General features: G+C 44.0%; 1 protein-coding gene across 3 annotated transcripts; it reads left to right on the plus strand.

Moving 5' to 3' along the window:
- Positions 1–27,866, plus strand: LOC141171948 (uncharacterized). 3 transcript variants are annotated; one of them, XM_073655671.1, is made up of 13 exons: positions 1–144; positions 4,601–4,654; positions 5,931–5,981; positions 6,693–6,913; positions 7,417–7,470; positions 7,974–8,027; positions 10,232–10,480; positions 10,746–10,832; positions 11,406–11,468; positions 22,571–22,825; positions 24,070–24,150; positions 24,480–24,559; positions 25,945–27,865. In XM_073655671.1, the coding sequence occupies exons 2-13, from the start codon at positions 4,614–4,616 to the stop codon at positions 25,945–25,947; spliced, it is 1,239 nt and encodes a 412-aa protein (XP_073511772.1). In that variant the 5' UTR covers positions 1–144; positions 4,601–4,613; the 3' UTR covers positions 25,948–27,865. The 3 variants fall into 3 exon arrangements, with proteins under 3 accessions (XP_073511772.1, XP_073511771.1, XP_073511773.1); XM_073655670.1 differs by having other exon boundaries at positions 4,598–4,654; positions 25,945–27,864; XM_073655672.1 differs by lacking the exon at positions 7,974–8,027 and having other exon boundaries at positions 4,598–4,654; positions 25,945–27,866.

Genomic DNA, 27,866 nt, shown 5'->3' on the forward strand with positions numbered 1-27,866 from the left:
CTGTGGGCGTTGACACCTCAAAGTCCTTCCCTAATCAGGAAGCTAAAAAGGAAAGTAAGAAGAGACGCTTATCGAACAGTAAAGCCTTCTGACAAGTAAAGAAGTGACAGCGGAGGTCGCACAGATCCCGGGACACCAGTGGTGGTAAGTCTTCTGCTCACCTGTCATATCCGTCAGTCTGTAGTGCATCGATACGGGACGTTCTGCCGCAGATGTGGTGACAAGTCCTCAGACTTCAAAGGCGTTGTCCCTGTCAAAATGGCGTAGCTCTAGGCCTATACAGATAGATAATAATAATAATAGATAGATAGATATATAGATAGATAGATAGAAAGATGATAGATAGATAATAGATAGATAGATAGTACTGTCGATAGACTAGGGAAGAAGACTTGACAAAGTTTCTGCAACACTTGTATCAAAATGTTCCCTGGGGTCACTAAACAACTACTTTTGTTGAACTTTGCTTAGTTTCTGCAACTTTTGTATATTTAGCCATCAGTCAGTAGGACACAAATACTAATTGATTATTACTGCATTAAGCCCTTAATGATCAATCTATTTTTTATAGTTTTTTTTTTGCCTCTACACATTTTAGCTGTCGTGGCTGTTTGAGACTTTATTTCATTGTATAATTATTTTTAGCTCAGTTTTGAGGTACAAGTCAATTTCTGTATAATTTCTATCATATTTTTTCCTGCTATGCAAATACAGAAAAAAGGTAATTTTACGTTTGGTTTCTTTTGTTTGTTTATATTTTTTTACTGTTTATGTTTCACACCAAAAAAACTGTTAAATCAATTCTCCTGGTTTTATGGTCGTGTGGATACCTATTATTTGTAGGTTTTTTTTCTTTTTATTATATAATAAAATATATTATTATTATTTATTATTATAGCGCCATTTATTCCATGGCGCTTTACATGTGAAAAGGGGTATACATAATAAAAAACAAGTACAATAATCTTGAACAAAATGAGTCACTGACTGGTACAGGAGGAGCGAGGACCCTGCCCGCGAGTGCTCACAATCTACAAGGGATGGGTGAGGATACAGTAGGTGAGGGCAGAGCTGGTAGTGCAGCGGTGTGGTGGAGCAAGGGTTCCTGCGGGTTGTAGGCTTGTCGGAAGAGGTGGGTCTTCAGGTTCCTTTTGAAGGTTTCCACGGTAGGCAGGAGTCTGATGCTTTGGGGTAGAGAGTACCAGAAAAGGGGGGAAGCACGGGAGAAATCTTGTATGCGATTGTGGGAAGAGGAGATAAGAGGGGAGTAGAGAAGGAGATCTTGTGAGGATCGGAGGTTGCGTGCGGGTAAGTACCGGGAGACTAGGTGAGAGATATATGGAGGAGACAGGTTGTGGATGGCTCTGTGTGCCATGGTTAGGGTTTTGAACTGGAGTAATGGGGAGCCAGTGAAGGGATTGACAGAAATATCTTATTTTTTGCAGTGGGGACTATTTGGTTTCTTTAGAACTATCCAGGTGTTTTATATATGAATATTTTTTACATAATTTTAATCTCCATAGATGGGACCGTTATGGGGGTAAATCTGTCCCCTGCAATGCCACACACCACTGGCAGGGCCAATCTGGATATGCCAGTACCCATGAGATTGACTACATTCATTAAAGTGATACATGTTGTTAGATACGGTTCTCTTCCTTATGCCACCTCTTGATTGGCTAACATTAGACCAACATTTTGCAACAAAGTTTTTTGCATTTTAAATCATACCCTCATTATTTTGCATCATTTTCTAGTACTGGTCATAAAGTACCTAAAACGCATATAAACCTGGCTGAGGCTATGTGCACACGTTCACGAATTGCTTGCAGAAATTTCTGCATCTCTTGGCAGCAAAAATGCTGTGGAAAATCTGCAGCGTTTTACACTCATTTTTGATGCGGTTTTTGTGCGTTTTTGCCTGCAGATTTGCCATGCGTTTTTCCAATGCATTGCATAGGAAAAAACGCATGCGGAAACACACAAAGAATGGACATGCTGCATCTTTTTCCGCATATGAAATCCACTCAGGAAAATTCCTGATCATGTGCACAGAACTTGCAAAATGTCATAGGAAGTCATGGGATAAGGTATACAATGCATTTTTGGCCCCTTTTTGTGCTGAAAAAATGCACCAAAAATGCACTGTGTGCACATAACCTCAAAGCATTTATATAATTTTCCACTCAAAAATTCAGCTAGAATTCTGGTGTACTTAGTTTGGTAAATCTCCCTTAATGTGTTTATTTTTTATCTCTATTTTCTATTTTCAACATTTTCTTTGAGCGGCCATATTGGAGTCACAATTGATTCCTATATTCTCTGCATACAGGGTGTGCTCTTCTCTTCAAAGCAGTAGTAATGTAAGGGAGCCAAGGTACAGAGACATGTTTTAGGTCATTACATTTCCCAGAAAGAGGAGGAGTACAACCCGCTTCCCTAGAGATGGTGGGATACCAGAGTAGCTTTATGCATTTCCTTAGTATAAGGTAATAATTGTAAATTTAGGCAGTACAATAGAGCTATAAATAAATTGACACCTTCTAATAATAATGAGATGACCCTACTGACCCTGCCTTCTAGTGATGAGATGACTCTGCTGATCTGCCCTCTAATGATGAGATGACTCTACTGATCCTGCTCTCTAATGATAATGAGATGACCCTACTGACCCTGCCCTTTAATGATAATGAAATGACTCTACTGGCCCTGCCCTCTAATGATAATGAGATGACTCTACTAACCCTGCCCTCTAATAATAATGAGATGACCCTACTGACCCCATCCTCTAATGTCAATGAGATGACTCTACTGACCCTGCTGTGTAATGACAATGAGATGACTCTACTGACCCTGTCCTCTAATGATAATTAGATGACCCTAAGTGACCATGTCATCTAATGACAATGAGATGACTCTGCTGACCCCGCCCTCTACTGATAATCAATATCATTATACAGAGTCATATCAAGTCTATTGATCCCAAACTGTAATGATAATGAGATGACCCTGCTGACTCTGCCATCTAATAATAATGAGATGACTCTGCTGACTCTACCCTCTAATGATAATGAGATGACTTTGCAGCATGGTGGCTTAGTGGTTAGCACTGTAGTTTTGCAGTGTTGGGGTCCCACCAAGGACAACATTTGCAAGGGGATTGTATGTTCACTCTCTGTTTGCATGGGTTTCCTCCGAGTACTCTTGTTTTCTCCCACACTCCAAATACATACTTATAGGGAATGTAGATTGAGAACCCCAATGCGGACAGTGATGAAAAGGTCTGTACAGCACTGTGGAACATGATAGTGCTGTGCAAGCAAAGCATAGTAAATAAATATGCTGACCCTGCCCTCAAATGATAATAAGATAACCCTACTGCCCCTGCCCCCTAATGATAATTAGATGACTCTGCTGACCCTGACCTCTAATGATAATGAGATGACCCTGCCTCTACATTGTAATAATGCCCACTAATGTACCCCCTGAAAAGTAGGAAAGCCCCCTTTATACCCTCTGGACTGGAATAATGTCCTTTTGATAGTTTTAGTATCAATGAGGCATTAATACTAACATAGTATTAATTCCCCTATGTTCCCACTAAACTATAATGACCCCTGTGTTCCCACTAAAGTATTAATGCCCATGTGTGCACCAAAAAGTGATAATGCCCAAAAAACAGTAATGCCCCCAAACAGTAAAAATTCTCTTACTTGTGCCCACTGATTTTTACTCGACAGTGATTGGCTGCAGGGGTGATGTGAGCTGTAGCTGAGATATCACCACTGGAGGGAGCCAAAACAAATAGATCAGGACAGTGGTGGAGAGCTGGAACTGAATGTGGGGAGAGTAATATTTGTGCTTGTTTTTTTGGGGGGGGGGGGTATTACAAGTTTTGTTTAAGTGGAAAACCCCTTTAAAGTTGTGGGACTATGCAAAAAGTTACAATACAGGAGCAACCGGAGAGGCACTCTGATCTGCTAGGTATGAACTCGGTGATTATGTAAGTTTGTTCCCTGCAGACTCTGTGCAAACTTTTCATCTCAGAACATGACATTCGCCCTAGTGATACACTGCGGATCTTGCTGATTTGCTGTCTTGTTGCTGTGCTGTCAGGGAATTTCCGGTTTCCACCTTCTATTAATAACACATACTATGAGTAATCAGTAAAGTAATTTCTATAGTGAAATGACCGTCCTGAGTAATGCATACTGCATTTTTTCTCCAACTTGGTTAGTGCTTTGTCCGCAGGGCATTACATGTTTGAAGTAGTTTAACTTTTTTTTTTATCAAGGGTTCAGGATGCTATTTTTTAATGCTTTATACTGCAGCTCTGCTCCATTAGGACACACCTACAATTAGTAAGCTCCTAAGCTCCATCTAGTGGTGGCAGCTGGAAGTCAAGAAGTTACTTTTATTATTTTATTCTATACCTATTTAATGACGTGATGATAAAAGCCAGAGACTCGTATGGATACTCTGAAGGTGTAATGCTCCTTGAGACGCAATGTTGTAATATCTATATTATCTAGAATTCAGATGATGAGAAAAGAACTGGAACGGTTTAGTAATTTTATCTTTTGCTCTATTTTCTCAGCAGATATTCGGCAGACATGGCCATAATTGCTGATGATTCTCCTTCCAAGGAAAAAGAGTAAGTGGTCAGAAAGGTGATAGGAAAGCGATCATCGCACTGAAGATATCACTATAAGACAAAGACGAACACTATAAAGAGAAAAGTATTGATACATGTCTTTATCATGGAATGCGGATTTCTTCTTCAGCTCCATTGGCCCCTGATGTACAACGTATCATTTACAGCCCCTTGCCCCCCCGGGGTACAACCTCCAGACTCCTCGCCCCTGATGTATAACTTCAAGCCCCTCGCCCCTGGTGTATAACTTCCGGCCCCCCGCCATGCCGTCTGCCTTTACTACCAAGTGCTGGTGGTGCAGAGCTCATTGATTCCAGCGCGGTCCTATAATAGGAGCCACCGGGGTATCAAATCCGTCCATCACATTTCTTCCTCCTTAATCTTCCCCATCACCTGTGAGTGATATTAGTGAGAAGTGGAAGGAACCGCAGCAACTCAGCCATGAATTGGAGACGCCGTAACTTTACAGAACGGGGGGCTGAGTGCTGATTAGCAGAAGACAGAAAAGTCACCACTGCTCTGCTGACCCCATAACTGCAGAGTTCAGAACTCCTCTGGTATCAGCACAAACACCTCTCCCCCGCAGAGCAGCTGCATGCAGCCGTACATCACCAAGCACAATGCCGAGTGTCGGATGGAGTGGTGTAAAGCTGCCACCACTGGACTCTGGAGGAGACGTGTTCTGTACAGTGATGATCGCACTTCTCTATCTGTGTCTGATGGAGGAGTCTGGGTTTGGTGATTCTAGGAGGACGTTACCCCTTGACTGCATTGTGCTGTACAGATGGTGGAGGAGGATAATGCTATGGGCTGTTATCAGGGGTCGACATTGGGCCCTCAGCTCCAGTGATGGAAGATCTTAGTCTTCAACACAAGACATTGTGGACAATTGTAGCTTCAGCTTTGTGGAAACAGTTTGGGGACGGGCCTTATCTGTCCCCCATGACTATGCCCAGTGCACAAGGTCCATACAGACATGGAGGGAAGAACATGAGCCCAAAGCTCATGGAGATTGTGAGCCCAGCCTGCCCCCAACATCAGGGTCTGACCTCACAAATGCTCTTCTGGATGAAGGAGCAAAAATCCCCACAGACGCCTTCACAGTCTTGTAGAAATGGTTGGGCATGTAGCTAACATTTCATGGAAGATGTGTCTTGTGTTGTATTTGAACGTGCTTTTGTACATGATACGTGTGGTTATTATTGTATAAAGAGCAATGGTTGTCACTATATACTGTACTTTATATACATGTGTATCAATTGTTTTTCCTCCACAGAAGTCCTGCAGAAATCACCATGATGGTCAATGAGCCCCCTGCAAATGAGGGGTAAGGGAATATCACCAATATGTAATATCTTCTGTGTGTCAAAATCAGAAACCACCCAAATATATGAAAGACATTTAGAATTTTCTAGGGTCTTCTTTGAGTATTTATTAAAGTTGGTAGTCAGGTTGGAAGGAGCCCCCTTTTCAAGACCCTCATCTAGTAAAACAGTAGAGAAATTTCTATTATTTTTCTGAGGACCTGACATGTCATTACTCTAAATGAGCACTGTGTAATACTTTATTTCACCTGCGGGAGTGCTGCAGGGAAATTGAGCACTTGCTGCTAAATTTCCAGATTTCAACTGATCACTGGGGTGAAATCAGTTGATCATCTTTGCACAAAAAAAAAACAATTGTACAAAGTAGACAACACCTATAGGTTCCATTATGGGATAAGTTTTAGACTGGACCTAGGTGAGGTTGTAGATATCAAATACCTTGAATTTTCTCAGACATTTGACTTTGTTCCACATAGATACATGAGATAGGAAGCCGGGACAGGGGGAAAAGTGGGTGCTGGAGAGAAAACAAGTAGTCATCAATGAGACTTACTTAGATTGGGGTATCGACACTAGTTAGGACCACCAGGGTCAGAATTAGGTTCTTGGCTCAATCTTTCATATTGGTGCTGTCCCATTAATGATAAGGTCACAGCTTCCTTAAATGTCATGAAGATAATGAGGGCTCGGTCTTGTGTTGCCATTTTTTGTAGGTTTTGCACAGACAAAACCACAGATGTCTTACAGCAACCCTTGAACATTAAACAGGATCCCGACAAGGAGCCTTTACCACCCCCAGAAATAACCGCAGAGCCAGAGTCCTCCGGTCCACTGCCGGTCGAAACGAAGGTGAAGAAGAAGAAAAGGCAGAGAAAAAGGAAAAGCAAAAAGATAAAGGCAGTGGTGCTTGTCAAGGGTCCACGTACAAAACCAGGTACGTTTTTCAGGCCAAATCCAACTCAAAAATTGGTGATAGCCAAAGTAGATGACTCCTGGCTGAAGCAGAAGAGTTTATTTAAAGGGCTTCATCTGACCCAATGTTGTTTTTTGGTAAAACATCGTGGGGCCTCCAGTGGTTTATTATATACCACAATGGTGTCATCTACAGATCGCTAGATCTCTAGAATGAAAATTACTATTAGAAAAGGTGGTGCTGGTTGGGTGGGACTTATTGAATTTCCCACTTTGGGTCTGGTTTGTACCCCTTGAACTGGATGTCTGAGGAACCCATAAATGGTTTGACGTCTTTGATGTCTCTGAAACAATTGCCTTTTTTGCGCCCCTGATAATTGGACCCGATGTTTGGCCTATTTATAATGTTAGCTCTGGGTCATTTCCTGATGCCGCCTTCAAAAAATACTTTAACGTTGGTTGTAAATCATATGGACCCTTTCTACTGATTCTCTTCTCCTCCTAATTGGTATTTTTTTACCTTAGGAATTTTGTCTGGAAAATTTCATCTTACGTTGCCTAAAAAAGCTGTCAGAAATGGTAAGTCATCGAAGAAATTCAGCCTTTGGCCACAGTTCTGCGGAGTTTAATGGGTAGCTGGGCTTTTCTTCAGGCAAAGATCTCGTTTTTTGACCTGTCCCTGTATCCAAAAAACTTGGTGAAGGATGAAGTTAGTTATTTTCATCACCTCCCTATGGCACCTAACACAAAGGGCACATAACTGGCCAGTCACCATGTGGCTACATCGTAGATTAATGGCACTGGCCCAGAGATCCCCCATTATCTGTGCCGGTATGTTAGCTAGAAAATACTCCACCTGCCAGCACTGTAACCAGGACTACAAGCTTCTGTCGTCAGTGGCCATCAACATTTCTATTCTTCATACAGTTTGTATAATTTTGGTTGACGCTCCACATCGAGGTGGTGGTAGATGTTACTATGATATATTTGTGGGTTATAATCAAATGTAACAAGTGAATTGAGCTCAGGATGAAGATGCAGCCAGTCCCAACCATAGTTAAATCAGCGTTCCTTATTTATAGGCCTTTTCTTCATTGCCCTCTGCTCCGTTCTTAGATACCAGCTCGCTCAGTCTGGTAAGTATATGTTTTACCGTCTCTTCTCTGCTGTTTTTCTCTCTGCTCTTTCCATCACTCCCATAAAACTCAAGCACGACAGCTTCTTTTTTTAACTCAATGGAGCAGGAGATAGCCAACAACTGGTGTATAGGAGATCACTGGTATTATTTTGGCTGGACTGCTGCAAAACTGTGCATATTTTCTCTGCTATATTCCTGACTCCTTTAGACTGGAACACCGTTTAGATGTAATTCAGGACTAGTACAACCTAAATGCATCTACTAAATTGTCTCTCAAACTGCAGACTGTGCTCAGAATACTAATGTGCAATTTATCACTCCTGCAGCAGCTCTTTTCATCATCAGCAGCTCTTCCTCCCTACAGAAAGCTCTTCTCCCTCTAGAGACTTTTCTCCTCTCCAGAAGTTCTCTTTCTGTATTAGCAGCTCTTCTTCTATACAGAAGCTCTTCTTCCACCAGCAATTGATCTCTTGTCCAGCAGATCTCTTCTGCCCCTGCAACATTTCTTTCACAGAAGCTATTTTCCCTCCAGCCTCTCTTCTCCACATGAGCTTTCCTTCTCTGCCAAAGCTCTTTTACCTACAGCAACTGCTCTCCTGTCCTGCAGCTCCTTTCTCCTACAGCTCTCTTCTCCACAACTGCTCTCCTGTCCTGCAGCTCCTTTCTCCCACAGCTCTCTTCTCTACAACTGCTCTCCTGTCCTGCAGCTCCTTTCTCCAACAGCTCTCTTCTCCACAACTGCTCTCCTGTCCTGCAGCTCCTTTCTCCCACAGCTCTCTTCTCCACAACTGCTCTCCTGTCCTGCAGCTCCTTTCTCCCACAGCTCTCTTCTCTACAACTGCTCTCCTGTCCTGCAGCTCCTTTCTCCAACAGCTCTCTTCTCCACAACTGCTCTCCTGTCCTGCAGCTCCTTTCTCCCACAGCTCTCTTCTCTACAACTGCTCTCCTGTCCTGCAGCTCCTTTCTCCCACAGCTCTCTTCTCTACAACTGCTCTCCTGTCCTGCAGCTCCTTTCTCCCACAGCTCTCTTCTCCATAACTGCTCTCCTGTCCTGCAGCTCCTTTCTCCAACAGCTCTCTTCTCCACAACTGCTCTCCTGTCCTGCAGCTCCTTTCTCCCACAGCTCTCTTCTCTACAACTGCTCTCCTGTCCTGCAGCTCCTTTCTCCCACAGCTCTCTTCTCTACAACTGCTCTCCTGTCCTGCACCTCCCTTTCCAGCAGCTCTCGTCCCCGTAACTGTTCTCCTGTTGTGCAGCTGCCTTCTCCAGTCGCCAACAACTGATTTTCTGTCCTGCAGCTGCCCTTTCCAGCTGCTCTCTTCCCCACAACTGCTCTACTGTCCTACTGCTCCCTTCTCAAGCCGCTCTCCTCCCCACAACTACTCTCCTGCACAACTGCTCCCTCCTCTAGCCACTCTCTTCCTACAACTACTATCCTGTTCTGTAGCTGCCTTCTCCAGGAACTCACTTCCACACAAATGCTCTCCTGTCCTGTAGCTACCTTCTCCAGCCACTCTCTTCCCACAACTACTCTATTGTCCTACTGCTCCCTTCTCCAGCCTCTCTTTTCCCCACAACTGCTATCCTGTCCTGCAGATCCCTTCTCCAGCAGTTTTTCTTCCCTACAGAAGCTCTCAGCTACTGCAGCAATTGTCCTCCTATTCAGCAGATCTATTCCTCTACAGCATCTGCTCTTCTGTCTTGGTGCTCTCTTTCTGTATAACAACTACAGCTCACTTCCTCTGCAGCACCTCTCCTCCCAGCAAGTGTTCTCCTTGCCATTGACTCACTGTCTTCAGCAACTACACTCTTAAAGAGGAACTCTTTCCCTTTTGCTTTACAGTCCAGCAGTTCACTGCTTTTTCAGCATCTGCTCTCTTGTACAGCAGCTTTATCTCCATCAACTACTCTCCTGTCCTTCAGCTCTTTTCCTTTCCAGCAGTTCTCTTTCTTTCCAACCACTGCTCTCCATTCCGGATACTTTCTTCCTCTCCACGAACTGCTCTCCATTCCTCTCGAGCAGCTTTCTTCCTTTTCCCTTTCGCAGCTCTTCTTTCATCTACAATCTCTTATCCAGGACGCCTCGTGTTTCTCTTCCATCTAGCTCTTGCTCCTTCAGAAATTCTCATGTGTTTATTACAATGGTTCATTTCAATCCAATTCAATATCTAATATATTTGCTTTTTTACTTTCCTCCATCAGCGATGATTTGTACACAGTCTGTTCCAGTGCCGGATTGTCCTTTAACTCTCAGCCATAATGATCATAGGATCACTTTCCAAACACCCACATTCTGCCCAGAAAAAGTCCACATCTCCGACTCCTGCGCGGCTTGTTTTGAAGAGACATCTCTCCTGAAGATTATCTGTAGCAGTGCTGCCGTTATAGAGGTTTGGGGCGAACCGAGAAGAGGAAATGGAGACGTGACCTTTATAAAAATGACTTCTGAAGGTAAAAATGTTATTTTGTGGAAACAATAAAATCTTGTTTTTTGTTAATGTGCTAGAAATTCTGGCAAAACTTTGCGACAAATAAATGCCTGCTACCACAACTCTCAAAAAAGGGTAGTCCTCAGGATTTTGTAGATCAGTCAGTGTTAAATCTGCCATTGTGGTGGCCATGATAACTGCTAAGCTTTCCCAGTATGATGATATAACAAATATACCAATTTTTTTACAAACTAATATTAAGAAACATAATTTTTTTTTTTTTTTAGCCACAGGTTGTAACTACTTCATCAACAAGAGTCAGAGACTCCGGAAAAAGAGATCCATAGAACAAAACCCTGGCGCTAATCTGAGAGGTGAAGATCGCTGTAGATTTGCTATAACCTTATATTCTGTGGGTTTTCTCATCATCCTAAGGGGTAACATAATATTTGATTAATTCTGTCACTGTTGGTGGATATTCATTTGTGAGGACCACCAAGGAGCCTTGGAATGAAGGGGTTTTCATTGGTTCCTCTGTCTAATGTCATTCTGGGTCACCTGTTAACAGACTGACACTACCCGTGCAAGGATGACGGGAGTGTGCGGAGAAAAGAAGAAGGAATCACATCCCCTCCATTCTGAGAATTGATGGAGTTATTGAAGGATGGAAACCCACAATTGTACATTCAATCAGTACATTAGATGTAGCAGCAGCCAACATGACGGCTGCACGTAGTGGTGATGTGCAGTAGATACTTCGCTCTCATTCACACTACTAAGAATTACGCTGCGCTAATGCTCCAGTGCATCACAGCCGTCCTGCTGCCGCTGCCTACATCTGTACGATAGACACCATTACAGTACGGGAACAACCTGAACTCACTGAACAAAGACAACGTAACGCACAAGTTATTTATCTAATGCAACATTGTATCATTTACTCGCAGGGAAGAAAGAAACATCCGTGGAGGAGAAAAAAGAGAACTTGACACCTGATACATACAATGATGGTACACAAGATTTATCTATCTATTATTATCTATCTATCATCTATCTATTATAGATTATATACGGCATATACAGTGTGTGTGTGTGGTGCGTACAGCATATACAATGTGTGTGTATGCGAATGTGTGTGTGGTGCGTACGGCGTATACAGTGTGTGGTGCGCACAGTGTATACAGTGTGTGTGTGGTGCGTACGGCGTATACAGTGTGTGGTGCGCACAGTGTATACAGTGTGTGTGTGGTGCGTACGGCATGTGCAGTGTGTGTGTGTGGTGCTTTCCTTGTGTACAGTGTGTGTGTGCTGTTGCATACTGCGTATACAGTGTGTGTTTGTGGTGTGTACAGCGTATACAGTGTGATGGGTATGGGGTGTACAGTGTGTGTGTGGTGCATGCGGCGTATACAGTGTGTGTGTGTGTGGTGCATGCGGCGTATACAGTGTGTGTGTGTGGTGTGTATCGCGTATACAGTGTTTGTGAGTGTGGTGCGTACGGCATATACAGTGTGTGTGTGGTGCGTATGGCGTATTCATTGTGTGTGTGGTGCGTACGGCATATACTGTGTGTGTGTGGTGTGCATACGGCGTATACAGTGTGTGTGTGTGTGTGTGTGTGTGGTGCGTATAGCATATACAGTATGTGTGTGTGTGGTGCGTACGGCGTATACAGTGTGTGTGTGTGTGTGTGGTGCAAACGGCGTATACAGTGTGTGTGTATGTGGTGCGTACGGCGTATACAGTGTGTGTGTGTGAGTGGTGCATACGGCGTATACAGTGTGTGTGTGAGTGGTGCATACGGCGTATACAGTGTGTGTGTGTGGTGCATACGGCGTATACAGTGTGTGTGTGTGGTGCGTACTGCGTTTACAGTGTGTGTCGTGCGTACGGCATATACAGTGTGTGTGGTGTGTATGGCGTATACAGTGTGTATGTGGTGGTGCGTACGGCGAATACAGTGTGTGTGTGGTGCATACGGCGTATACAGTGTGTGTGTGTGTGTGTGGTGCGTACGGAGTATACAGTGTGTGTGTGGTGCATACTGCGTGTACAGAGTGTGTGTGTATGTGGTGCATACGGCGTATACAGTGTGTGTGGTGCATACAGCGTATACAGTGTGTATGTGGTGGTGCGTACTGCGTATACAGTGTGTTTGTGGTGCGTACAGCGTATAGAGTATGTGTGTGTGGTGCGTGCGGCATACACAGTGTGTGTGTTTGTGTGTGTGGTGTGTACGGCGTATACAGTGTGTGCATGTGTGTGGTGTGTACGGTGTATACAGTGTGTGCGTATGTGGTGCGTACAGCGTATACAGTGTGTGTGTGGTGCATACTGAGTGGGTGTGTTTGTGATGCGTACAGCGTATACAGTGTGTGTGGTACGTATGGTGTATACAGTGTGTGTGTGTTGTGTACGTTGTATACAGTGTGTGTGTGTTGTGTACGTTGTATACAGTGTGTGTTTGTGTGTGTGTGTGGTGCGTACGGTGTATACAGTGTGTGTTTGTGTGTGTGTGTGGTGCGTACGGTGTATACAGTGTGTGTTTGTGGTGCGTACGGCGTATACAGTGTGTGTTTGTGGTGCGTACGGCGTATACAGTGTGTGTGTGTACGGCCTATACAATGTATGTGGTGTGTACGGCGTATACAGTGTGTGTATGTGTGTTCTGTGTGTACGGCGTATACAGTGTGTGTGGTGCATACGGCGTATACAGTGTGTGTGTGGTGCATACTGCGTATACAGTGTGTGTGTGTGGTGTGTATGGCGTATATGGTGTGTGTGTGGTGTGTATGGCGTATACAGTGTGTGTGTGGTGCGTACAGCGAATACAGTGTGTGTGTGGTGCATATCGTATACAGTATGTGTGTGTGTGTGGTGTGTACGGCGTATACTGTGTGTGTGTGTGGTGTGTACGGTGTATACAGTGTGTTTGTGTGGTGCATACTGCATATACGGTGTGTGTGTGTGTGTGTGGTGCATATTGCGTATACAGTGTGTGTGGTGCTTACGGCATATACAGTGTGTGTGGTGTGTACGGCGTTTACAGTGTGTGTGTGTGGTGTGTACAGCGCATACAGTGTATGTGTGTGGTGCGTACGGTGTATACAGTGTGTGTGGTGCATACGGCGTATACAGTGTGTGTGTGGTGCATATGGCGTATACAGTGTGTGTGTGTGGTGTGTACAGCGTATACAGTGTGTGTGGTGTGTATGGCGTATACGGTGTGTGTGTGGTGTGTATGGCGTATACGGTGTGTGTGTGGTGTGTATGGCGTATAGAGTGTGTGTGTGGTGCGTACAGCGTATACAGTATGTGTGTGTGTGTGGTGTGTACGGCGTATACTGTGTGTGTGGTGCGTACGGCGTATACAGTGTGTGTGGTGCTTATGCCATATACAGTGTGCGTGTGTATGGTGCGTACGGCGTATACAATGTGTGTGTGTGTGGTGCATATTGCGTATACAGAGTGTGTGTATGTGGTGGTGCGTACGGTGTATAGAGTGTGTGCGTGTGTGCGTGTGGTGCGTACGGCGTATACTGTGTGTGTGTTGTGCGTACGGAGTATACAGTGTGTGTGTGTATGTGGTGTACGGCTTATACAGAGTGTGTGTGCGTGTGGTGCGTACGGCGTATACAGTGTGTGTGTGTGTGTGGTGCATATGCCATATACAGTGTGTGTGTGTGTGTGGTGCGTACGGAGTATACAATGTGTGTGTGTGTGTGGTGCATATGGCGTATACAGAGTGTGTGTGTGACGGGGTATGCGGCAGAGCAAGAAGAGACCACCGGACTAAGAACGATCCAACTGGATTTATTAAGGCAGGCAGCATACCAAATCAAAAATCCATGTTATTCCTAAGGTCCATAATAAGTCCACAATCACCGACGGGTGTGAGGTCTTGCCGCAGCTAAGAGCCCCCACCCTTCTTCCTCCAGAGATCTCCCAACACCACACTGGTCACGCATAAGTCCATTGTCTTGGGCTACCGGTGGTGCATACGGCGTATACAGTGTGTGTGGTGGTGCGTACAGCGTATACAGTGTGTGTGGTGCATATGGCGTATACAGTGTGTGTGTGTGTGTGTGTGGTGCGTATGGCGTATATAGTATGTGTGTGTGGTGCGTACGGCGTATACAGTGTGTGTGGTGCGTACAGCGTATACAGTGTGTGTGTGGTGCGTACAGCGTATACAGTATGTGTGTGTGTGGTGCGTGCGGCATACACAGTGTGTGTGTTTGTGTGTGTGGTGTGTACGGCGTATACAGTGTGTGCATGTGTGTGGTGTGTACGGCGTATACAGTGTGTGCGTGTGTGTGGTGTGTACGGCGTATACAGTGTGTGCGTGTGTGTGGTGTGTACGGCGTATACAGTGTGTGTTTGTGTGTGTGGTGCGTGCGGCATACACAGTGTGTGTGTTTGTGTGTGTGGTATGTACGGCGTATACAGAGTGTGTGTGTGTGGTGTGTACGGCATATACAGAGTGTGTGTATGTGGTGCGTACGGAGTATACAGTGTGTGTGTGTGTGGTGTGTACGGCGTATACAGTGTGTGTGTGTTGTGCGTACGGAGTATACAGTGTGTGTGTGTGGTGCATACGGTGCATACAGACTGGGTGTGTTTGTGGTGCGTACAGCGTATACAGTGTGTGTGGTACGTACGGTGTATACAGTGTGTGTGTGTTGTGTACATTGTATACAGTGTGTGTGTGTTGTGTACGGCGTATACAGAATGTGTGTGTTTGGTGTGTACGGCGTATACAGTGTGTGTGTGGTGCGTACGGCAAATACAGTGTGTGTGTGGTGCATACGGTGTATACAGAGAGGGTGTGTGTGTGGTGTTTACAGCGTATATAGTGTGTGTGGTACGTACGGTGTATACAGTGTGTGTGTGTTCTGTGTGTACGACATATACAGTGTGTGTGTGTTGAGCGTACGGCGTATACAGTGTGTGTGTGTTTGGTGTGTACGGCGTATACAGTGTGTGTGGTGCGTACGGCAAATACAGTGTGTGTGTATGTTGTGCGTACGGCGTATACAGTGTGTGTGTGGTGCATACGGTGTATACAGAGTGGGTGTGTGGTGGTGCGTACAGCGTATACAGTGTGTGTGGTATGTACAGTGTATACGGTGTGTGTGTGTTGTGTACGTTGTATACAGTGTGTGTGTTTGTGTGTGTGGTATGTACGGCGTATACAGAGTGTGTGTATGTGGTGTGTACGGCGTATACAGTGTGTGTGTGTGGTGTGTACGGCGTATACAGTGTGTGCGTGTGTGTGGTGTGTACGGCATATACAGAGTGTGTGTATGTGGTGCGTACGGAGTATACAGTGTGTGTGTGGTGTGTACGGCGTATACAGTGTGTGTGTGTTGTGCGTACGGCGTATACAGTGTGTGTGTGTGGTGCATACGGTGCATACAGACTGGGTGTGTTTGTGGTGCGTACAGCGTATACAGTGTGTGTGGTACGTACGGTGTATACAGTGTGTGTGTGTTGTGTACATTGTATACAGTGTGTGTGTGTTGTGTACGGCGTATACAGAATGTGTGTGTTTGGTGTGTACGGCGTATACAGTGTGTGTGTGGTGCGTACGGCAAATACAGTGTGTGTGTGGTGCATACGGTGTATACAGAGAGGGTGTGTGTGTGGTGTTTACAGCGTATATAGTGTGTGTGGTACGTACGGTGTATACAGTGTGTGTGTGTTCTGTGTGTACGACATATACAGTGTGTGTGTGTTGAGCGTACGGCGTATACAGTGTGTGTGTGTTTGGTGTGTACGGCGTATACAGTGTGTGTGGTGCGTACGGCAAATACAGTGTGTGTGTGGTGCATACGGTGTATACAGAGTGGGTGTGTGTGTGGTGCGTACAGCGTATACAGTGTGTGTGGTACGTACAGTGTATACGGTGTGTGTGTGTTGTGTACGTTGTATACAGTGTGTGTGTTTGTGTGTGTGGTATGTACGGCGTATACAGAGTGTGTGTATGTGGTGTGTACGGCGTATACAGTGTGTGTGTGTGGTGTGTACGGCGTATACAGTGTGTGCGTGTGTGTGGTGTGTACGGCATATACAGAGTGTGTGTATGTGGTGCGTACGGAGTATACAGTGTGTGTGTGTGGTGTGTACGGCGTATACAGTGTGTGTGTGTTGTGCGTACGGAGTATACAGTGTGTGTGTGTGGTGCATACGGTGCATACAGACTGGGTGTGTTTGTGGTGCGTACAGCGTATACAGTGTGTGTGGTACGTACGGTGTATACAGTGTGTGTGTGTTGTGTACATTGTATACAGTGTGTGTGTGTTGTGTACGGCGTATACAGAATGTGTGTGTTTGGTGTGTACGGCGTATACAGTGTGTGTGTGGTGCGTACGGCAAATACAGTGTGTGTGTGGTGCATACGGTGTATACAGAGAGGGTGTGTGTGTGGTGTTTACAGCGTATATAGTGTGTGTGGTATGTACGGTGTATACAGTGTGTGTGTGTTCTGTGTGTACGACATATACAGTGTGTGTGTGTTGAGCGTACGGCGTATACAGTGTGTGTGTGTTTGGTGTGTACGGCGTATACAGTGTGTGTGGTGCGTACGGCAAATACAGTGTGTGTGTGGTGCATACGGTGTATACAGAGTGGGTGTGTGTGTGGTGCGTACAGCGTATACAGTGTGTGTGGTACGTACAGTGTATACGGTGTGTGTGTGTTGTGTACGTTGTATACAGTGTGTGTGTTTGTGTGTGTGGTATGTACGGCGTATACAGAGTGTGTGTATGTGGTGTGTACGGCGTATACAGTGTGTGTGTGTGGTGTGTACGGCGTATACAGTGTGTGCGTGTGTGTGGTGTGTACGGCATATACAGAGTGTGTGTATGTGGTGCGTACGGAGTATACAGTGTGTGTGTGTGGTGTGTACGGCGTATACAGTGTGTGTGTGTTGTGCGTACGGCGTATACAGTGTGTGTGTGTGGTGCATACGGTGCATACAGACTGGGTGTGTTTGTGGTGCGTACAGCGTATACAGTGTGTGTGGTACGTACGGTGTATACAGTGTGTGTGTGTTGTGTACATTGTATACAGTGTGTGTGTGTTGTGTACGGCGTATACAGAATGTGTGTGTTTGGTGTGTACGGCGTATACAGTGTGTGTGTGGTGCGTACGGCAAATACAGTGTGTGTGTGGTGCATACGGTGTATACAGAGAGGGTGTGTGTGTGGTGTTTACAGCGTATATAGTGTGTGTGGTACGTACGGTGTATACAGTGTGTGTGTGTTCTGTGTGTACGACATATACAGTGTGTGTGTGTTGAGTGTACGGCGTATACAGTGTGTGTGTGTTTGGTGTGTACGGCGTATACAGTGTGTGTGTGGTGCGTACGGCAAATACAGTGTGTGTGTATGTTGTGCGTACGGCGTATACAGTGTGTGTGTGGTGCATACGGTGTATACAGAGTGGGTGTGTGTGTGGTGCGTACAGCGTATACAGTGTGTGTGGTACGTACAGTGTATACGGTGTGTGTGTGTTGTGTACGTTGTATACAGTGTGTGTGTTGTGTACGTTGTATACAGTGTGTGTGTGCGTTGTGTACGGTGTATACAGTGTGTGTGTGTTGTGTACGTTGTATACAGTGTGTGTGGTGCGTACGTCATATACAGTGTGTGTTTGTGTGTGTGGTGCGTACGGCGTATACAGTGTGTGTGTGTACGGCCTATACAATGTATGTGGTGTGTACGGCGTATACAGTGTGTGTGTGTGTTCTGTGTGTATGACATATACAGTGTGTGTGTGTGGTGCGTACGGCGTTTACAGTGTGTGTGGTGCGTACGGCGTATACAGTGTGTGTGGTGCGTACGGCATATACAGTGTGTGTGTGTTTGGTGTGTACAGCGTATACAGTGTGTGTGGTGCGTACGGCAAATACAGTGTGTGTGTGTGTGTGTGTTGTGCGTACAGCGTATACAGTGTGTGTGTGGTGCATACGGTGTATACAGAGTGGATGTGGGTGTGGTGCGTACAGCGTATACAGTGTGTGTGTGTTGTGTACGTTGTATACAGTGTGTGTGTGTGTTGTGTACATTGTATACAATGTGTGTGTGCTTTGTGTACGGCGTACACAGTGGGTGTGTTTGGTGCGTACGTCATATACAGTGTGTGTTTGTGTGTGGTGCATACGGCGTATACAGTGTATGTTTGTGTGTGTGGTGCATACGGCGTATACAGTGTATGTTTGTGTGTGTGGTGCATACGGCGTATACAGTGTGTGTTTGTGTGTGGTGCGTACGACGTATACAGTGTTTGTGTGTGTGGTGTGTACGGCGTATACAGTGTGTGTGTGTATGGCCTATACAATGTATGTGGTGTGTACGGCGTATACAGTGTGTGTGTGTGTGTGTTCTGTGTGTACGACATGTACAGTGTGTGTGTGGTGCGTACGGAGTATACAGTGTGTGTGTGGTGCGTATGGCGTATACAGTGTGTGTGTGAATGTGGTGCGTACGGTGTATACAGTGTGTATGTGTGTGTGTGTATGTGGTGCGTACGGCGTATACAGTGTGCGTGGTGCGTACGGCATTTACAGTGTATGTGTGTGGTGCGTACGGCGTATACAGTGTGTGGGGTGCGTACGGCGTATACAGTGTGTGTATGTGTGGTGCGTACGGCGTATACAGTGTGTGTGTGGTGCGTACAGCATATACAGTGTGTGTGTATGTGTGTGGTGCGTACGGAGTATACAGAGTGTGTGTGTTGTGGTACGTACGGCATATACAGTGTGTGTGTGGTGCGTATGGCGTATACAGTGTTTAAATATTAGACAAAGATAGCACAAGTAACCACAAAATGCCGTTTTTGAATGAAGGTCTTTATTATAAAGGGACAAAGAAATCAAAACCTACAGGGCCCTGTGTGACAAAGTTATATCTCCTCCCTCTCCCCTTAAAACATAAATTAACTGTGGTTTATCACATTTTGAGAAGCTGAGTACAATTTCCCCAGCCACACACAGGCCTGATTACTGCCACACCTGTTCTCAATCAAGAAATCAGTTAAATAGGACCTGCCTGACAAAGTGAAGTAGACCGAAGGATCCTCAGAAGCTAGACATCATGCTGCGATCCAAAGAAATTCAGGAACAAATGAGAAACAAAGTAATTGAGATCTATCAGTCTGGAAAAGGTTATAAAGCCATTTCTAAAGCTTTGGGACTCCAGCGAACCACAGTGAGAGCCATTATCCACAAATGCGAAAACATAGAACAGGAGTGGCCGGCCTACCAAAATTACCCCAAGAGTGCAGCGACGACTCATCCAAGAGGTCACAAAAGGCCACACAACAACATCCAAAGAATTGCAGGCCTCACTTACCTCAGTTAAGCAACAACTAAAGTAGCACTCTATAGCGCTATAGTATACAAACATGAAATATATGAAAATTGAATAGCATTACTGCTCTAGAAAATATAAATAACTGACAAATCTTAGCCCATAAATTGGCCTATTCATGTGTACCTGGCAGCCACGATACGGCATGGCTGCCGGGTACACATATGCTACTTTATTTGTACAGAGTGCTACTTTATTTGTTAGCTTTATATGGAGATGGCTACTCTTAGTAAGCACTTGTACACACCAGTTTTCTGTTTTGGAAGTGATGGTCAGTCTTTTGATATTTGTATGCATAGGCTTTCTGACTGAACACTCCACCCCTAAGCCTCAGGTGGTTTTAATTACAGCAGGATCCTACCTTCCCATACACATGCAGACTTTAGTCTCTAAGAGAGGATTCCCATTAGATAAGTTCCTGGCAATGAGAAACGCCTTACCGTGGCTACCGGGTGCACATGAATTGGCCAATTTATGCGCTAAGATTTCTCATTTATTTCTATTTTCTTGAGCAGTAATGCAAGTCACATTTCATGTTTTTATTTGCGTACCTAGCATTGCAGAGTGTTACTTTATATGTTAGTTATATAAGGAGATGGCTGCTCTTAGTAAGCACCTGTACACACCAGTTTTCTGCTTTGGAAGTGACGGTCAGTCTTTTGATATTTGCCTCAATTAAGGTCATGACTTCACTTTAAAAAAGAGACTGGGCAAAAATGGTATGCATGGCATAGTTCCAAGACGAAAACCACTGCTGAAAAAAAGAACATAAAAGCTCGTCTCAGTTTTGCCAGAAAACATCTTGATGATTGCCAATACTTTTGTGAGAATAACCTGTGGACTGACAAAACAAAAGTTGAACTTTTTGGAAGGTGTATGTCACATTACATCTGGTGTAGAAGTAACACAGTATTTCAGAAAAGGAACATCATACCAACAGTAAAATATGGTGGTGGTAGTGTGATGGTCTGGGGATGTTTTGCTGCTTTAGTACCTCAAAAACTTGCTGTGGTAAATGGAACCAAGAATTCTGCTGTCTACCAAAAATCCTGAAGCAGAATGTTGGCCATCTGTCCATGACCTGAATCTGAAGAGGAGCACTTGGATTATGCAACAGAACTTTGGTCCAAAACACACCAGCAAGTTTACCTCTGAATGGCTTAAGTAAAAAAAAATTAAGACTTTGGATTGGCCTAGACAAAGTCCATACCTTAATCCGATCGAGAAGCTTTGTCATGACCTTAAAAAGGCGGTTCATGCTCGCAAATGCTCCAATTTGACTAAACTACACGATGAGCAGCACAAGTTCCTCCAGAGCGTTATAAAGACTCATTGCCAGTTATCGCAAATTTCTTGATTGCAATTGTTGCTGCTGAGGGCCCAACCAGTTATTAGGTTTAGGAGGCAATCACTTTTTCACACAGGGCCCTGTAGGTTTGGATTTCTTTCCCCCTTAATAATAAAGACCTTCATTTAAAAACTGCATTTTGCGTTTATTTTATCTTTGTCTAATATTTAAATTTGTTTTGTGATCTGAAACATTTAAGTGTGAGGAACATGCAGAAGAATAAGAAATCAGGAAGGGGGCAAACACTTTTTAACACCGCTCTATCTATCTATCTATCTATCTATCTATCTATCTATCTTCTATTATAATAGATAATTATCTATCTACTGCATCTATCTTTCTGTTTTCCTCATTTGGGGTCAGAGATTTAAGAGTGACCAAAAGAGCGGGTGGGACCAAAAGAGTGACCTGGGTGGGAAAGGTCGCCATCTCCAGTCTGGGTCTTTCTAGCTTAATAAAATGCATCTGGTTAGAAATAGTGTGCTGAGGCTGGAGAAAGACAGAGCTGGCAGATAGTCTGTACTGCAGACTGAGAGGTTTCTGTAATACCAAGTTTGTGAGGTCATTTTATTTACTTTGCCTTATCCAAAAGAGAGGACTGTTTGTTTATTCATTTGTGCTGAAGAAAGGACTGTTTGGTTATTCAATCAACCTGGAGAAAGGACTGTTTGGTTATTCATTTGTGCTGGAGAAAGGCTACTTTCATTTTGGACCTGTAAAGTCTATGAATGACAATAAACTTTATTGTGTTTTGATATAAAAACCCTGTGCCTTATGCATGTCCAAGCTGCTACCTGAGAGCAAAAACCCCTACAATTCACATTAGATTTTCTGGTCAGACACTTCTTTATTTGCTCCGTTTGCTACATCGCTTCTCTAGGGTGTTGTACAATCCGGCCCATTCATTTAATTATTTACAGTATAAACTCTGATTAAATCAGCCACCAATGTCATCCATTCGTGTGCTAAGCTTCATCTTGGCACTTGGCACATGAGACTTTTTGGCTCTGCTCCTTAATCAACCTCTTGACTTATTGTTGGCTTCTTTTCAGCTTGAGATTGCTGCTAATAGGGAACAATAGATCATATTATCTGCAAAGGTAAATACGTCTTGAGGATAAAGGATTTTTTTAACCATAGAAGTTTATGTGGTAACCACCTTTGTGGACCTCAGTTATTGAGTACTCCTATTTCTGCTCTTTTCTTCTTCATCTTGTTTGGCCACTATTTGCCATTTTGATTGGCACAACAATATGAAGGACCCCCAATTCTGTCTCTAGAAATCCCCTTTAATTGCAGTCCACCCAATCAGAAACCTATGGGACTGCTCTGTCTGTAATATGGCACCATACATGGCTGCATATAACTTCTGCTCTTCCTTTTCTTGTAGAAAGCTGTACTATTACCGTCCCGGTCACTGATTTCCCAATTGTCATCAAGAAAGGTGGTGATCCCGTCATTTTTAATGAAGTCACATTTTGTCCTGAGAGTGCTGAAGCAATGAAGAATTGCTTCGCTTGTTTTAAGAACCTGAAATTGCTGGAAATTTCCTATAGAAAAAATGGAAACAAAGATCTTGAACCTTTGTGGGTTGAACATGGGAAAGGACGAGGCACGAGTGACCGAGTGGATATGAATTCTGCAGGTATGAAGTGAACATCAAAGTGGGTAGCATTAAATAGGCTCAGTAGCCAGGTCTTCAGGAGTTGACAGGTCCAAAGGTTTTAACAAGGAGAAGTAGATGGAGAGTGGTGCTAACCATTTACTCATGATGGACTCAAGATAAGATGGTTCATTGATAGCTAGGACTTCCAGATTGCCCCAAGTGACCCTAATCCCAGGAAAAGGTCCATAACTTACTGTATAGGCATCCAATAAGCCCTGTAAAAATTGGACAGCGACAAAGAAGGTGCCAAGGTAATTGTTATTATGGGCACCTCAGGAAGTCCTAAGTGTTACAAAGTCATGGCCACATTATGGGCACCTTAAGAAGTCCTAAGTGTTACAAAGTCATGACCACCGCAATAGTCATGACCACAGAAGAAGGTGTCCATTTTTATCTATCCACGACAAGTCCTTCTGCCCATTAGTAAACCTTCTGAAAGCCACATTAGTCCATAAGGACCTTATTGGAAGCTATAAAGTGTCCGTACAGCAGTTCATAAAGCGACAGGTCTTCTGGATTGCTCCAAATCTTCCCAATTGGAGGAAAAAGTCCATAATATATTGAGCAATATAAAAGAAGGCTCTCGAGTGCAGACTGTGTTTGTATCCTGCACCCTACAAGCCAAGGACAAGAGGACACAGCTAAAAATGGTGCAAAGCAGTTTCTCATGATGAATCACCATAACAGTACTACGTTTTACGTAGGATGTAGGCATGAACAAACCTCTGAGAAAGATCTCCATCTGTAACTATTCTTCTGCCCGGTACTGACTGGCAGCCGACTCTGCACAAATGCACTGCCCCAGTAGCTGTCAGTCAGTGCCAGGGCATGCTTACAGTGCTGTAAGTGGCGACTGTAGCCTCACCTCTATGACTGAAAGCTGGCGGCTCCTGGAAGAAGTATAGCTCATTTTCTCCCAGGTGCCGCACTTTCAGTACAGTGGCCGGGCACCTTCATAAAGCTTTTAACCTGCAGATTAACCCCATATCTGACTTGACAGGTTCCCTTTAAAGACCCCTGAAAAATGAATTTGGCTTCCAGTCCAAGAATTCTCCAATTATTCAACTGTTTTTCTCTGGATTGTTCATTTCATTTGACTTTTATCCAATATATTGATGTATCCTCGAGGTCTAGAGAACTTCTAGGAATTAATACTGTCTCTGCAGCCAAGATGTCTCAAGATCCGAACTCCTAGTCTAATGAGAATTGTTTTTTCATTGCAGTGTGTCAGAAAATTGCAATGGATGTGAGCCATATACAAAGTCACCAGTCTGATGGTGGCACATCTACAGAAAACACTGCAGGTGAGGACATGACTTGGATGGCCTGTGGGGTTTAATATTAAAATATATAATATCCAACTGAATGTTCCCCACCACCCCTGTCCTGATACTTCCCAGGTCCCCCACCATTCTCTGTACTTCCTGCTCAGACATGTGACTGATCAAACAGTCAAATCTGGACTAAGCTGGAAGTGGAGACCGGTGGGGACCCGGGAAATGTCAGCACTGGAGAGGTATGGAAATTGTAAGGTGAGGACTTTCTTCTTTATATTTTTATGCATTCTGAATGTTACTTATCTATCTTTTTAAGTAATCGGACGACCCCTAAATATTAATTTTTTTATTTAAAGGTAGCCGAGGACAATCATTGCAGTACATCAGTATACTTGCAATTCCAATCGTCTTTTTTGCTGCCATTTTTGTATTTGCGGTAAGTAACAAATCTTTTCTAGCAGAAGTAGGAACTACATCATAACTTAAAGTGACTGCCCACGTTTATTATTAAGGACATCACTTTGTGGCCCTTATACTGGTTCCAGACATCTGTCATGTACGGTCCTGAACTTAGTAGCCTCATGGTCACCAGTAAGTACATCGCAGTCCGTACACCGACCATGAATGTGTGAAGCTGACCATTCCCCTGAAGGACTGTGCAGCTTTTCTGTCCAAACAATGTCAGCTACTGTTGAAGAATGTGACCAGACCAGTCCATCTGTCTGCACAGGAGGCTGGAGGACAGATCTGGTGTTCAGTATGTGCCCTGAGAGTAGCTGATCTAGTAGAGGAGAATCGATAGACTAATTTAATTTCAGCACAATGCCAATCAGCTGCTTAAAAGCCGGCAGGATACTGTTTCATATTTGAGAATTATTCCCATCTGGGATATGTATGACTTCTTGGTGGGATATGTCATGAACGTCCAGTAGATGAGACTCCCACCGCTGTGACCACATCTATCTTGAAACTTTTGACTATCCCATGGAGAGAGCCATGCATACACTGACAATGCACCAAGACCCCAATCTCAAAATAGATGTGATTCCCTGACTTGAGATATCCAATGAATTTGCCCAAATGGGACAACCTCTTGGACAGAGATATGATCTTGTTGCTATACAGAGTATTATTGCAGCTTCATCTACAATATTTAGTTCAGTTTTGCCTTCACTTTACAAATACTGTGCCCTAAAGTTGGAAAATAACTAACAAAATGTGCCTGGAAAACTTTGTTCAAATTGATAAATATCTGAGAAGTACAGAGCCCACCCTTATTTATTAGAGTAATGGAGGTACCAAGACCACTGGGCATCAATTCATGGCAGTCGTAGAGCCTAATGGAGAGGGGAACAACACTTTCCAAGCTGTGTGATTGGTGTTCTGGGAAGGAAAGTGTTACATAACATTCTCATGAGGAGCTCTACAGACTAGGAGAGTTCGGTGTTAAGGGAACTTTTTCATTCCGGAGCGCACGGCATAGAGGAGGAGCAGTGGTGGCACATTGGGAGCATCGTTGCGCTCATGAAGATGAAGAATCATATATAGTTTCTGCTCGGAGGTCAAAGGGAATCTAAAAGGTCGTAGTGAGAAGAGTTATGATACATCTATGTGATCGACAGGTTCTGATATAGAGATCTATGCGGATTTCTAACTCCATTAAAAATTGAGTAGATGTTCGTCAACTGTGTTACCGTGTTGTAAGGAGTCATCACAATGGCCGACATATAACCATAACTCATCAATTTTCTGAATTTTGCAATATTCGAGGTTCCAATTCTAATACAAAAAAAAATGTGACGTCCTATTTTTGTTTTTCAGTGAACTCCGCAGGCGATTCCCAGATGGATCTCCGCTGGTGCCACCTTCTAGCCATTGAACGATTCTATAATTTCCTTGCTTTATTAAATTGTCTCATCTTTATTTCATATTTTTGCTTCAACCCTTTATGTTATTAGTTATTATTATTAGTTCTGGTAGTCCTGCTGCTAAGCTTCTCGCTTCTAGGATATTTATTATGTCTAGTTTCTCAAAGTATCTCAAGATAAATCCACTCCAACCACATAGACCTTGAATACGTGGTGGACATCTGGCATCTTCTGGTTTTGGTGACTGTCGCTTGCATATATGTAGGTGTCTGGTGATATGAAGAAAATACTACCTCTCTGTAATGCACAGACTTGTTTTAGGTTCTTCGAAGAAGACTACATATATTTATCATATAAAAACAATTTTCAGTGCAAAGATAGAATAAATAGATGCAGAAATAAGTTGGACATAGAAAACCGCTGGTTGGCTGCTCGCTATCATTTTGGAGTCCACCATTAAAAGTAGTAGATATATAAAGGGAGGTCCTCAAAGCAAAGACACAAATAGGTTGCCCATGATGGGGCCAGATTTAGCCACGTTGCCATGTGTTTCTTCCTATAGACCCCTTTGAAGACCCTTGGTTCAACTCCCCATATATGGAGTAAAGTCCTATAATGGGTCTCCCAACACAATAGCAAAGAGAATGGGACCAAGCAGGGAAGGGACCCCAATAGGGAGCCTATAGCAGGAGAATGGGCTTCATTTATGGTAGGTTTGCTTTTGTCCATTTACTGGTCCCCACAGCTTGGCCAGATAGGACATATGTCTATGGAGGACGTGATGGCACATGTGTTGTAGACATCACTGGCAGATCCCAGTGCATATAGTGGAGCTTTGGCTTGCATTAACAAAAATGCATTTATATGAATGAGTTTTTTCTCCTTTTTTGTGTGGTTTGTGGAGAGCCACCCGAAGTTCTGTAAATGTGAGAAAACTTGATATTATTATGTATGTTATAATATAAAATAATCATCACGTGTATTACCAGGCTGTCAGCTTTATATATTATCATTGGCATTAACACAATTATACATTACATGGACGGCTGATTGTTTCGAAAGAGAATATTGTAATACCTTATTCCTCCTGTGGTGGCGCTGCAGGGAATTTTAGCAGTTACTGCCATGTTCTCCCACATTTCACAGTTGATCATTGTGATCCCAACCTGTGATCATGTTATTTTGTAGGGATAAAAAAAAAAAAGAGGTCACAATCCAAGCTGCTTGAGGTCTAGTGTGAAGTTTCCACAATCGGTGATGGTTTGGGGAGCCATGTCATCTGCTGGTGTAGGTCCACTGTGTTTTATCAAGACCAAAGTCAGAGGAGCCGTCTACCAGGACATTTTACAGCACTTCATGCTTCCCTCTGCCGACAAGCTTTTTGGAGATGGAAATGTCATTTTCCAGCAGGACTTGGCCCCTGTCCACATGGCCAAAAGTACCAATACCTGGTTTACACACAACAGTATCACTGTGCTTGATTGGCCAACAAACTCACCTGACCTTAACCTCATAGAGAATCTATTATAGAGAATCTATGGGGTATTGTCAAGAGGAAGATGAGAGACCCCAGAGCCAACAATGCAGACGAGCTGAAGGCGGCTATCAAAGCCACCTGGGCTTCCATAACACCTCCGCAGGGCCACAGGCTGATCGCCTCCATGCCACATTGCCGCATTGATGCAGTAATTGATGCACAAGGAGCCCGACCAAGTATTGAGGGCATTTACTGAACAGACATTTCAGTAGGACATTTCGGATTTTAAAATCATTTTTCAAGCTGTTGTTATAAAGTATTCTAATTTACTGAGATAATGACTTTTGTGTTTTCATTTGCTGTAAGCCATAATCATCAACATTAACAGAAATAAACAC

Source organism: Phyllobates terribilis, unplaced genomic scaffold (genome assembly GCF_046119375.1).
Source record: "Phyllobates terribilis strain yellow unplaced genomic scaffold, ASM4611937v1 Scaffold_12__6_contigs__length_324123572, whole genome shotgun sequence".
Taxonomy (NCBI): Eukaryota; Metazoa; Chordata; class Amphibia; order Anura; family Dendrobatidae; genus Phyllobates; species Phyllobates terribilis.